We start from the raw sequence: 13,487 nt of genomic DNA on the forward strand, positions 1-13,487 counted from the left end.
CTTTAATTCGTCCAGTTTTTCAAATGGGCCAATTGTCCGCTAATCAATTTGGGAGAAAGAAAGATATCCTCCTGTTCTTTTAGACACGTTCTTCACTAGAAAATCTGTGACGATACTGCATTTAGAAACTACTTGTAGCTTCATTAACCCTCTGGTGAAAATGTGTAATTCGCGCACCGGTACATTGATGATGCAAGCTGTAACATTAAGAGTTATCTATTTTGGGCTGTTCTACTGTTGTTTGTCCCGTTATATTAGTTCAAGAACTTATACAGTTAAATTATGTCTCCAATACGTACAGAATTTTTGTTGAAATAAAGGTACGCATATAAATATCTACTTAAAGCATTTTTTTCCAAAACGCAATGGATTTACATACGTTTGACAAGCCAGGTCATTTACTCGTAACATAATGTGTTTATGTCAGGAGACGCTGATCCTGCTGCGTTTTGGACTCTTGATACTAATGACACCAAGAACCACTCAAGCAATATATATATATATATATATATATATATATATATATATATATATATATATATATATATTCATAGATATAAAATATTAGAAATGTTCGCAATTTACGTACAGTGCTGCGTCTGGGTGTTCATTTCAAAGTGTGTCATGATGTCACTGTTGTGAGTCAGCGATTTGAAGCGAGTTTCAGATTTTATGTCAGAGAAGTTGCCTATTAATCAAGGCGTTCAATCTGAACTTGAGAACGTGTACAGTATAACTTGAACGTCGTAGCAACAGATGGCGGTCTGTACGGTCTGTGTGCTACCATAACCTCTTTCGAACTGTGTTTTGCGCGGCCAAATCGTACGCAGGGTATTTGTTATCGATTGCGTACGGTAACATTCCACAATACAAATCAAATGCTCCGTGTCTATGTTGACCGTCGAAGTTAATGTCAAAAAATACGTAAGTAATCGTCTTAACCCTCTCTCCATATCCCGACAGTAAGGAAAAAAACTCACCTCAGTACATGTTTCGAAACAGTTCACATTCCTGCCACTATCGGCGTTACCGTACGTATCGGTAAGTACTCTTCAGAATGAACGCCGTACTTGCTAGGCAACTTCTCTGGCATATAGGTAATACGCCTCTGCGGAAGTGTAGGAAGATTGAATTTTCTACGCTCATCGGCTAGCCACATGACGGCGTACAGCGAGCCATGACATATTTTGAACTGAACACCCAGTATGGTTTTACTTGGGATACTCCAGTTTCCCTCTATCATTCCACCAACACTCTCCAGCTCTTCCTCATTTCATCTGTCATCTGCAATAGTAAAAATAAGCTGGGGTAGTACAAGTCGACCCTCACAAGTACTAACATTGTAACTCAGTTTCTTACATTTTTCAGGAGATGAAAATGACGTTTTAAAATGATCGTGTAAATTAGTGTATACAGATATGTAGAGTAACAATAAGATTTTACATACAATTGGGGAGGTTTAGAGTTACAATGATAGTACTGGGAGAAAAAGAAACAATTTAAGACCACTAGGACAATTCAAAACCATAAAAAATTGAGTTACAATGTTAATACTTGGGAGGGTCGAAGTTTCCAATGCTGATACAGGAAGAGTTTGGGTCTCCTGGTTTCTGGAGATCATCAGGTTACTCGTGTTCGAACCTGGCTCTATCAGGGGCTGAAGCAGGATGGCCCACCTGTCAGAGTCGAATTCACGAATGCCACCCAGGCTATCTGCCGAACTTGGACAACCATCGCATATACAGAGTATAAGTAAAATAACCACGCAAATTCCTCATGTTGCAGATATAACCTATAACTAGATAGGCAAAATGCCTTTTTTAAACTGAGTGTATGTATGAAAGATCTATTAGAGATAAACACGTTTTCACACATTTGGGGACGATAGGCCCAATTTTTATTTTGCCTGTTTTTGCCTAATTTAGCTCTCGTTGCCTATTTTAAGATTAAATGCCTTTTTTTTTAGCCTTTTTACGTCGTTATTGTACATTTTCTATATTTTTAATGCATTTAAAATAAACAGCACATAAATTATATAAAAAAAACAAAAAAGAACGGTTGTACAAATTAAAAATATATATTCACCTCACACAAATATTTGCTGAGAATCTTATTCTCCAGCAATACACATGTTTCCAAGAAGTCGTGAACTTTTCTCCCCTACCGATTCCATCTTTTATGTCACTTAACAAAGATGTTTGAACAGTATAACCCTCAGTGCTCAGGACACTTCTGGGTTTACCAGCGAAAGAAAGGGAATGAGGGAAGTATTAAAAGCAAGTTTCCAGGTCCCGTTACTGTTGTCGCTTGCACGCACAAGTGACGCGTACTTTGAAGTATCTAATCCCTTCTCACACCCCTCTTTTTGAGACAATACACAGTCGGTTTTTCCCGATCTCTGAAAGAAAGTAGAAAGCTAGAGACAGTCCTTCTGAAATAAGTTGTTTTAAGTTTGCTCCAAACACTTCAGTAGAAGTAGAAAGATCTTTTCCACCATGAAAAACGTTCTCTCTGACAGAGCGGCTCACTATGACAGTTGACAACTTAAAAAGCATCTTGTTGTGACATGTAACCAAGGAAAGTGAATACCGTATGGGATAGTTTATTAAGTATTTGAATAGTAAATGCCTATTTCACTGCCTATTTTTACTATTTTAGTGCCTATATGCCTGCCTATTTTAACCAAAATAAATGCCTAAACATCCGGGCTCTACTTATAACATAAAGGTCTAATACCATATTGGTGGAAAGTTCGTAGTTTTCTCAGAAAAAAAAATTGCCAAATCTTCAATACCCTCTAATTCGATAATTATCGTAAGTTTTGTCCATGTCGATAGAAAATCTAATAAAGAATTATTTATATCCGTTTGGGTATTTCAATGGAAATTTACGAACAGACTGTCTCGATGTGTTATTAATTGACAACGAAACAAGATGTAGTTCCCGTGCAGCTGAAAGGTTTTATGCATAGCAATATCTGGAGAGAAATGTGCCAAAACCAGACACATTTGTCGCAGTCTGTCAGTGTGTCCGTGATACTTGAAGTGTAATAACACACTGTCGTAATCGTGGGCTACAGAGGTTAGCGGCAGTGCTCCCAGACGTCTAAAACTTGCAACTTAATTTTCTAATTAATCGTGCATTTAATTACAAAACGTATTTTACGCTTTTTATTCGTTTCAATGTTCTCTATCGTTCCCTTCAATCTGCGTGGTTATTTCATTTCCACTCTGTATAGGGCTCACAATGGGCCAAAACGTGTACTGTAGGCTACGAACCAGCCCTCGTAAAGCCAGCCAGTCAATATAAGCACACAATTTTATGTAAATTTGTGCAAAATTAATTAGCTGTATCTACTTAAACCTTACAAGTAACTTTTAGGCTCAACGAAATCAAATGTTTGTACTCCTCTCTGCATCATAATCCGCATTAATTCCCGATTTACCACGAAAATCGTCTGTAGCTGCATTTAGATTGACAACAGGCCATGATTGTTTGGCCAAACACCTGCATAGAATTGGAATATATCAGTCCCCTAACTGCCCATTGTGCAACTCAAACCAAGAAATGGGTTCGGGACACCTCAAAATCTGTGCTTCAGATGATAATTATCTTTGAAAAATATTGGAGTGCAAGAGATCAAATGACTTTATTGTCAAACGTCTGGCATTAGAAAACAACAACAACAACAACAACAACAACAACATGTTTTACTCCTAAATAATGCCTACCACTTGGGCCGCCCCCGACTGGTCTCCACATCTTTAGGTTTGTGACACCAGCAACGAAAATTGTTTCCTTCGCTTGAGACTCCAGTTTTGAGTGAAAAAATAAATTCACCATTTACATCAGAGGAGGGCATTCGTGTGCAATTGTATCGCGTGAACTATGACGTCGTTTTCATTTTGTACGCATTGTTCTGAAGATTGCCTAACCACTAGGCGCTGTGAAGCGTACGAATCGAACTAAAATAGAGATCCTATTTTACGGTGAATAAGAAACTTAAATTCTGGTATAAAAACTTAATTTCGGTGTTAATCTGTAGGTATTAAAATAGGACAGATTGTACACAAATACAAGGCAAGAGACAAACGCGGAATGGAGGTAAATCTCCGTCTACGCAGGGAATCGAATCATGGACTGATCGGTTGGGAAATCTATACGCTATAAACTGATCCATAACGTGGACTTTCAACAACGTAAAGGACTTGAACAGTACAGTTCTCATATTTATCTATACAAAGTTCAGGACACATACATTTTTTATTTGTTAATTTTTAAATGCAATGTAACAATAGTTGGGTCTAATGTGTCAGAGTTAGCGACAACTTTTTGTACACTTTGGAAAGTGTCAGTGGTGTTGATAGCTGAACACAATCATTGCATGCAAACTTTGAACTTTTGTATAAAGGGGGAAAAACACATTGTTTTGATATCAATATTTCATCTCAAAAGTGATTAATATAAAAAGAGCAACGAAAGACAATCCAGTGCATAGCAGGAACACAATATTCATATTAAGTCTTCTTAATTTTCTATCGTCCTATATTTAACGTATAGTTTTGGTGTAAAATTTCAATAATAAATTTAATAATAATTCAATGATAAATCCGCGAGATTTTGTAGACTTCCGAAGGCTGTGATTTAACCCATTGTTGACTTTTTACGGGTGAAAATACTAAATTTAAAAGTTGTGACAATTCCGAACTTAAAATCGTAAATTTTTAGGTATTTAACTCTTCAACTCTCAATAATTTATAGTCTCGGCATGGCGTACGTACAGATACACGTATTATTTATTGCAATTTATTTATAACTTATGATTTTCGGGGGAAAAATCGAAAAATAAACAATGACGATATAGGACATCATGATTGAAGTATCGCCTCAACTCTTCATATTGCAACTCGTCAAATAATCTTAAAATGAAACTGCACTTTCCTCTGAAAGCTACAAGAGGTAGAACTTCGCTTGGTTTTTATAAATAGGGTAATATAAGCGGAGGGTGAAAGTTGTATTTAAGCTGAAGCAATAGGGAAAGTGTCGTCAATCAGTGATCGGAGTGCTCAAGATGAAGACGCGTTGGATCTTCTTTCAGGCAAGACAACTTCGTCTTTTCGTATTCTAATATTATAGTCGAATGAAAAAGTATATTCTACTAGTGCATGTCACATTTAATGTCAATATATACGATTATAAAATGTGCCATAGATTCTCACTTCGATTTACTTATACCTATAAAATGTTTGCGAAAAATGATAGTTCTCTGAAAATTTAGATATAAACAAACTTAAAACAATATTATTTTCAATCTAACTTAAAGGTAATTTTAGCCAGTTCACTGTTCTTAAAATTTAAGACTTAAATACTATAGGCTTACAATTTAGAAGAATTAATTTTCCAATTTCGCTTACACTAATCTTTCTATAAATTATGCTGTTTGTAATAGCATTATGTATCTTTCCATAGATCTCTCATTGTTTTGAAATATAATCCAACTAAATGTTACAGCCTCCTTCGTATTTAAATTGGGGATCAAAACGTACACAATTTAATTTATCGTACATCGACGTCGATAAAAAAAAATTAAGGCAAAAAGAAATATGCCACTAAGTCGATCCATACTCTCTCTTTATATACATTATGCGTTTAAAAACAAGTTTCTTTGCCATGTTGCGAATGTCAGAAGTGCTTACAGTATATTTTATTGAACAATTATTCGAGAAACATGCGTAAGTTAAATAAAGTCATTTAATATGTTTATGTATCCAAATAAGATTAACTTTCGTTTTTTTTTTTTTGGATTACAAACAAAAGGACTTTCTTTATAATCCTAAAAGTAAGGCATTTTATAAAAGAAAAATAATTATTTTAACAATAATTTAGGGAAACGGGACGCAATTAAAAAAAATGGGACATTTTCGGGACAGGGGACAAGAGGCTGAAAAAAAGGGGCAATCCTGTTAAAAACAGGACGGTTAGTCACCCTACCATAAAGGCTAATGATACGAGATTTTACTTTCAAGTGATAATGTGTTCAGAAAAACATTGGAAACTGTTGACACTTAATATAGTAAAATTTCATTTAAAAGTTTTTATGGGGCCTGAAGAAAAAAAAAAAACGTATGAGTGAGGGAAATGTATAACCGAAATTACATTTAATAACATTTGCTATACTTACATAGTATTTGAAGACTAAATGGAGAGAATAAGTTACCGGTAAGTCAATTTAGTAACATTTTCACAAGGGAAATTTGTAACTTAAGAGTAAAGTCATCTTTGAGTCTATAATACAGTACTCGAATTTATAACGCATATTCTTTGATAATTTAAGATTATTTTGTAGAAAATCTTAGCTGCTTAGAGCCAAAGCTGGCTGATATATTACATTTCAAACTCCAATTCAGAATATTTTACGACATTGACTCGACTTGTTCTCCCAGTGTAATAACATGTGATAATTTTACTAAAAGCCAATATTTTTGACTGCTTGCTGCTAAGGAATAAACCATGTCCTCCATAACTGTTCCGATTTGTTCATTTACATCATGTGATACAAAAGTTCCACTGTTTCTAAAGCAGTAACGACATCATTAAAGGACATAAGAATGGTGGAGGAAAGAATGATGATAGGTAAGAAGTGATACCTCGTATCTACAAAAATAGTAATTTAGTTTAACTATATTATTATTCAGATTAACGACATTATTATTATTATTATTATTATTACTATTATTATTATTATTCGCACGTATGGGCGAATCCAGAAATGCATATAGAGTGTTAGCTGGGAGGTCGGAGGGAAAAAGACCTTTGGGGAGGCCGAGACGTAGATGGGAAGATAATATTAAAATGGATTTGAGGGAGGTGGGATATGATGATAGAGACTGGATTAATCTTGCTCAGGATAGGGACCAATGGCGAGCTTATGTGAGGGCGGCAATGAACCTCCGGGTTCCTTAAAAGCAAGCACGTTAAGTATTATTATTATTATTATTGTTATTGTTATTATTATATTCATAAAATTGGACATATTATTATTATTATTACATTCATAAAATTGGACAATTAACTAATATTTTGTCCTCGAATAGAAGATCTTGCAAAGTTGAGATCTATAAAAATTTTGTCTATTTTGAGAGAAATTAAATTTTAAAATACTTTTTTTAATTTACCTGCAAATTTACAGATAGAAGGTATCACTTCTTAGACATCGATGGGCAGCTTCGAATTTCCACAAATTTCAAAGTGGGCCCCATCTTAACATTCAACACGTGCTATATTTTCACGTTCTTATATTTTTTACGACAAACCTAATTTCGAGAAAAATTGATTGAAATGACACTTCGTAACTCCTGAAGTTTAAAATACAATTGTATAAGTAAGTATAAAAAAACATATAGACGAAAAACGTATAACCGAAATAAATAAACATGGAAAGTATAGGAATTTTGCCATTTTAACATTTCGGAACTACTTGGATGTTCCAACATCAGGATAATATTGACCAAACTTGAAATATCACCTACTTTATTTGGTTCATCGTGACTGGTTAAACCAAAGAAATGTACTCTTACAGTTGGTTTTCGTGGCTATCCGATCAATTAATGATTAATCAGGGATGATGGAACCAATTACGTAAACAACTCTTTAGGTCTTGGGCAATATTACTGTGAAAACGTAACGTGCAAGCAGCCTCGAAACACTGGACATATTGTCACAACGCAATGTTGAAAACCAATATTCTTGTTTTCCAGAATTGTTTTTCCATAGTTAATGAAAGTGTTTAATTATTTTACAGCTGGCAATATTAATTTTGGTTGCTTCGACATGGAGCCAGCAGTTCAACACTTCTCCACGCCATAAATTTACTCATAAACATATATCTACTCATAATGAAAATCATCCGCAACAATTCCGACCTGTAACAGAACTACTCAACGACAGTGTGGTCTCAAATAAATTAATAAGGCAACACACTCCTGCAAAAATAAAAAAAATCAGCAGAGAAGTGCAACCAGAACAAAGAATTCCTATTAACGCATCACATCAAGGCATAGTAGAGCAGCATCAAACATTCCAACCCACAAGAGCTCATCTGAGACCTGAAGAAGACATCCTGCGACAGCAACAGCAGCAGCAGCAGCAGCAGCAGCAGCAGCAAATATTTGAACCTAAGAGACAGAGAATCAGTGAGTCCACCGCAGTGCACAACTTGCCACCTCTCGATGCAACACAACAGAAACCAGTCCTCCAACAGGATGTTCAACAGGTCAAACGTAAAACAGAGCAAACAACTCTAAGCCCAGATGAAGAGTTGGCCCGAAATCAAGCCAAGAATGCCAAGTATTCATTTGACTCTGAAGTGAAGGACAGCATCATGGACAACACACATATCCGGCAGGAGAAACGAGATGGCCTCGCGTTATCTGGTCTCTATTCCTACAGCGATGGATTCTACAAGCGCACGGTGCACTACAAAGCAGACGAGAATGGCTACAGAGTGACCAGGTAAGTTGAGAGATGTAATAATGTGTAGTACTTATTACAGTTTAGTCACAGATCATAGATGAATTTAAACAAAGGAAACATGTTACTTCTTACATATAGTCTACCATTTAAATGAATAACTGAAGTGTTGAATTTCCATGCTGGAAGCCTGCGTTCAAATCAAGTGGGATTTTGAAAGACAAAGATGGTTTTCTTGAGACAGGCTCCTGTGTACTACTCTCACTTCTCCTACCTTCAACTCACCCTTTCTCCATTCATCATCATCATCATCATCATCATCATCATCATCATCATCATCATCATCATCATCCTGGTGAAATGTAGAGCCAACTCCCACAGCACAACATGAGTAATGTGTATGATGACAAAATAATCTACACTCTCGACACTTTATTAACAGAGTGACACTTGGGCCAATAATAAAAAAAAAAACAAAATATCCATCATTAGAAGTAAAGAAAAAGTTACCCCCTCCTACAGACTAAAGTGTATATGTCCAAGGCATACTAAATGTCTGAAATAACCAAACCTAATCTGTCACTGATATTATTACTTACTTATGGCTTTTAAGGAACCCAGAGGTTCATTGCCACCCTCACATAAGCCCGCCACAGTCTAGTATATACAGTCGCGAAGCTTAATATGTAGTAAACATGCAAACATTAGATAGTTGCTCACCACTAGGATCGCTAATATCGCCTCATTACAGGCGATGCAAAATAGTACCGTCACAGTCTATTGTTTCTAGCACCCTCAAAACTCAAGCTTCTTGACTGTATATAATAGACTGTGAGCCCGCCATCAGTCCCTATCCTGAGCAAGATTAATCCAGTCCCTACCATCATATCCCACCTCCCTCAAATCCATTTTAATATTATCCTCTCATCTATGTCTCGGCCTCCCCAAAGGTCTTATTCCCTCTGGCCTCCCAAGTAACACTCTACATGCATTCTGGATTCGCCCATACATGCTACATGCCCTGCCCATCTCAAACGTCTGAATTTAATGTTCCTAATTATGTCAGGTGAAGAATACAATGCGTGCAGTTCTGCGTTGTGTGACTTTCTCCATTCTCCTGTAACTTCATCCCTCTTAGCCCCAAATATTTTCCTAAGAACCTCATTCTCAAATACCCTTAATCTCTGTTCCTCCCTCAAAGTGAGAGTCCAAGTTTCACATCCATACAGAACAACCAGTAATATAACCGTTTTATAAATTCTAATCTATAATACTTACTTATTATGGCTTTTAGAGAACCCAGAGGTTCATTGCCGTCTTCACATAAGCCCGCCATCAGTCCCTATTCTGAGCAAGATTTATTCAGTCTCTACCATCATTTCCCATCTCCCTCAAATCCATTTTAATATTATCCCCCATCTACGTCCCCCCAAAGGTCTTTTTCACTCTGGCCTCCCACCATACGTGATACACACCCTGTCCATCTCAAACGTCTGGATTTAATGTTCCTAATTATGTCAGGTGAAGAATACAATACATAGTACTATGTTAATTTATTACAAAATCTCTTTCATTACAGGGAAGAAATTGAACCAATTGGAAATGGACCACAACTTAATCCAAATGGGCAGGCTGTGATAAATACAAATATTGGTGGTGTGCAAAATAAGTACTCCATAACTGCAGCTGATATCAAACAACGGGAAGAGCTTGAAGAGGAAGAAATGCAATAAATATGCTACACCACAATGTCAAAATACCATTTGAAAATTATAAAATAATAAAAGTAACTTTTATTTGTGTACAGTACAAGAAATGTAAAAAATAAATAACATTATTTTAATAGTAATGCACAACTATTCATACTAAAGGGTTAAATTTCATTCCAGCAGGCAGTCACAAACGCATGAACCTTGTCCAACTTTAAATTTATCTCAACAGAACAAACTGTTATACAGGCTGATTCAGGGAGTTACTGCCACATACGGAGCTTATTTCCGAAGTCATTTTGAGCAAAAATGTCATATAAACATTGGTCCTATTCTCAAAATTTTCAGAGTTACACTAATTTGAAGTTGTATGTAAAACACCTTTTTTCTTTAGTTTTAAAGGTAAAAGAATATTACAAATAGGAAATGAACTATTCAGAAGTATTATTTTTTAATTGGCCAGTATTCTGGATCTAAAAGTGTGTTGCTAATTCCATAGTTGCTTCGTACATACATTTTTTTTTTTTCAATTTTTAACTACAAAATTACCTTTTTATTACGCACTTATCACAACAAATTTTAAAAAATCATGCCACTCTTTTAAACTCTTTAAGACTGAACATTAGGATGCAAAAATGAACTATAAAGAATCAATTTTATTGCAGTCGTGTGATTTGTAATATTGGGTGTTCATTTCGAAGTGTGTCATGACGTTACTGTTGACAAGTCAGCGATTTGAAGCGAGTTTCAGCTTTTGTGTCAGAGAAGTTGCCTATTAATCAATACGTTCAATCTGAACTTGAGAACGTGTACAGTATAACGTAGCAACAGATGGCGGTCTGTACAGTCTGTGTGCTACCATAACCTCTTTCGAACTGTGTTTTGCGCGGCCAAGTCGTAAGCAGGATATTTGTTATCATCGGTTGCATACGGCAACATTCCACAACACAAATCAAATGCTCCATGTCCATGTTGACCGTCGAAGTTAATGTCAACAAATACATAAGTAATCGTCTTAATCCTCTCCCCATATCCCGACAGTAAGAAAAAAACTCACCTCAGTACATGTTTCGAAACAGTTCACATTCCTGCCACTACCGGCATTACAGTACATATCAGTAAGTACTCTTCTGAATGATTGCAGTACTTGCTAGGCAACTTCTCTGGCACATAAGTAATACACCTCTGTGGAAGTGTAGGGAGATTGAATTCTCTAGGCTCATTGGCTAGCCACATGACGGCATACAGCGAGCCATGACACACTTTGAATTGAACACCCAGTAGTTGTTGTGTTAAGTGCATAAGAATAGTGTAATTTTTAGTTAAAAATCTAAAAAAAAAAAAAAAAAAAAAATCTGTACAAATCTGGAATCTGGCTAACATGCTTGCAAGGAATGGAACAATATTACAAACAAAAAAAGTCAATTTTCCATTTTCATCAATAAAAAGGATAATAAAATCAAAACTCTCACAACACTACGCGCAAGAATTGCAAAAACATGCTGCAGATAAGAAATGGAACATCCTTCTTTCCAACCCAGATGCAGTTCCTCAAGGATCAGGAAAAACAGCAGTAGCAGCTTTTAGATTGCTTACAGCCCATGATTGTTTAGCGAGGCACCTCTACAAGATACAGTAGCGTGCAAATTAATCCGAACACGACATATTTTTACATTTTCTATCATTGTTGGCCTCACAGCTGCTCATACCGCTTTAATTGACATCTGTAGTACGTGTAATTCCATTGTTGAAGGTCTGTCTTTATTTTTTTTTATAATATGTGACATTTTGCCTGTCGTTTTGTACTTATAAGCATTTCAGTTGTGTTGAAGACTTAATACTGCAATCCTGTGTACATTCTGTCGTCTTCACAAATGGATACAACTCCACGAAAACGGTCTAAAATTATAACATTAGCAGAGCATTCTTCTATAACACAGAGGCAAATTGCTGCAGAGTGTCACATCGGTTTGGCTACTGTTAATTCGATCATAAAACGATACAGGGAGACTGGATCCATCACACCCCAGAAAAAAGGAAACTGTGGCCGGAAAAGGAAGACTTCACCTGCAGATGATCGTTTGTAAGGAGAAGTAAATTAAATCCTAGACTAACTGCTGTTGACTTAACCCGCGAGTTAATGGCTACCACTTGGGCGAATATTCACATCACAACAGTGCGGCATAGGCTTTTGGAAGCTGGACGAAGGGCTCGTAAGCCTATTAAGAAGCAACTGCTAACCCCTGTTATGTGCAAAAAACGCTTAATGTGGGCAAAATTACATCAACACTGGACAGTGAATGACTGGAAGAATATACTTTTTTCCGATGAGTCTCATTTCGAGGTCCATGGCCACCGTGTTTCTTATGTACGGAAAGGATCTGAAAAAGTAACAGCAGCTCATCTCCAACAAGCACCCAAATACCCCCCTAAAGTAATGTTTTGGGGTTGTTTTACACATGAAGGGCCTGGAGCATTAATACCTATCAAGGGAATGATGAATTCTGACAAATATATTCACTTATTGGAAACCAGAATCGTACCCCAGCTGCAAAAATCATTTCCGGATGGCAGAGGTGTGTTCTAACAAGACCTGGCACCATGCCATACGTCTTGAAAAAATACAGAATTCTTCACAAGAAGAATATTCAGGTACTCCCCTGGCCAGGCAACTCACCCGACATCAACCCCATTGAGAACTTGTGGTCAATTTGCAAAAGAAGAATGCAAAAAACGGATTATTCTACAAAGGAGAAGATGATTTCTGCCCTCATTGGTGTATGGTTTCGCGATGAAGAAATGAAGAACATTTGTGGGAAATTAGTGGAATCCATGCCAAATCGTCTCAGAGCTGTTATTAGGAACAAGGGAGGCCACATAGATTACTGAGGTATGTCTTAGATCCTTTTTTTATCGCGTTTGAGTGTTTTTACATAAGTAATTACGTTGTTCGGATTAATTTGCATGCTACTGTATACTGTAACTACTAGACTGTGCACCAATATGCCTGGTTAAATCCCAAATCTCTCCACAGTGCATATGAAGAGAAGGCATATATCACTGATGATAGTGATTCGACCATCAGATAAGGACATTAAGCCTGGCAGCCCCCTTGGTGCTATTTGACAGGTGCAGGCTATGTGTCGGCACTGGGTTTCCTCTTCTCTCTTCCCCATCTTCATAATCATCCTCAACCATTCCCTACACTACGCTTACACTCACCCTAGTACACAATATAACTCTCCACAGATGCACATAATGCACAGTGTGACCCGCCAAAGTAGTGTGCAACTTGAAAATGGGTCACAG

General features: G+C 36.6%; 1 protein-coding gene across 1 annotated transcript; it reads left to right on the plus strand.

The window, feature by feature from the left end:
- Positions 1 to 4,666: 4,666 nt before the first annotated feature.
- LOC138716420 (GATA zinc finger domain-containing protein 10-like) lies at positions 4,667 to 10,318 on the plus strand. The gene is made up of 3 exons (XM_069849490.1): positions 4,667 to 5,098; positions 7,802 to 8,511; positions 10,049 to 10,318. The coding sequence occupies exons 1-3, from the start codon at positions 5,072 to 5,074 to the stop codon at positions 10,200 to 10,202; spliced, it is 891 nt and encodes a 296-aa protein (XP_069705591.1). The 5' UTR covers positions 4,667 to 5,071; the 3' UTR covers positions 10,203 to 10,318.
- Positions 10,319 to 13,487: the final 3,169 nt, after the last annotated feature.

Source organism: Periplaneta americana, chromosome 16 (assembly GCF_040183065.1).
Source record: "Periplaneta americana isolate PAMFEO1 chromosome 16, P.americana_PAMFEO1_priV1, whole genome shotgun sequence".
NCBI classification, from domain to species: domain Eukaryota; kingdom Metazoa; phylum Arthropoda; class Insecta; order Blattodea; family Blattidae; genus Periplaneta; species Periplaneta americana.

Coding starts and splice junctions, on each gene's coding strand:
- LOC138716420 (XM_069849490.1), top strand. CDS start 5,072: ATGAAGACGCGTTGGATCTTCTTTCAG. Junction 5,099..7,801: donor CGCGTTGGATCTTCTTTCAG/GCAAGACAACTT, acceptor ATTATTTTACAG/CTGGCAATATTAATTTTGGT. Junction 8,512..10,048: donor AATGGCTACAGAGTGACCAG/GTAAGTTGAGAG, acceptor CTTTCATTACAG/GGAAGAAATTGAACCAATTG.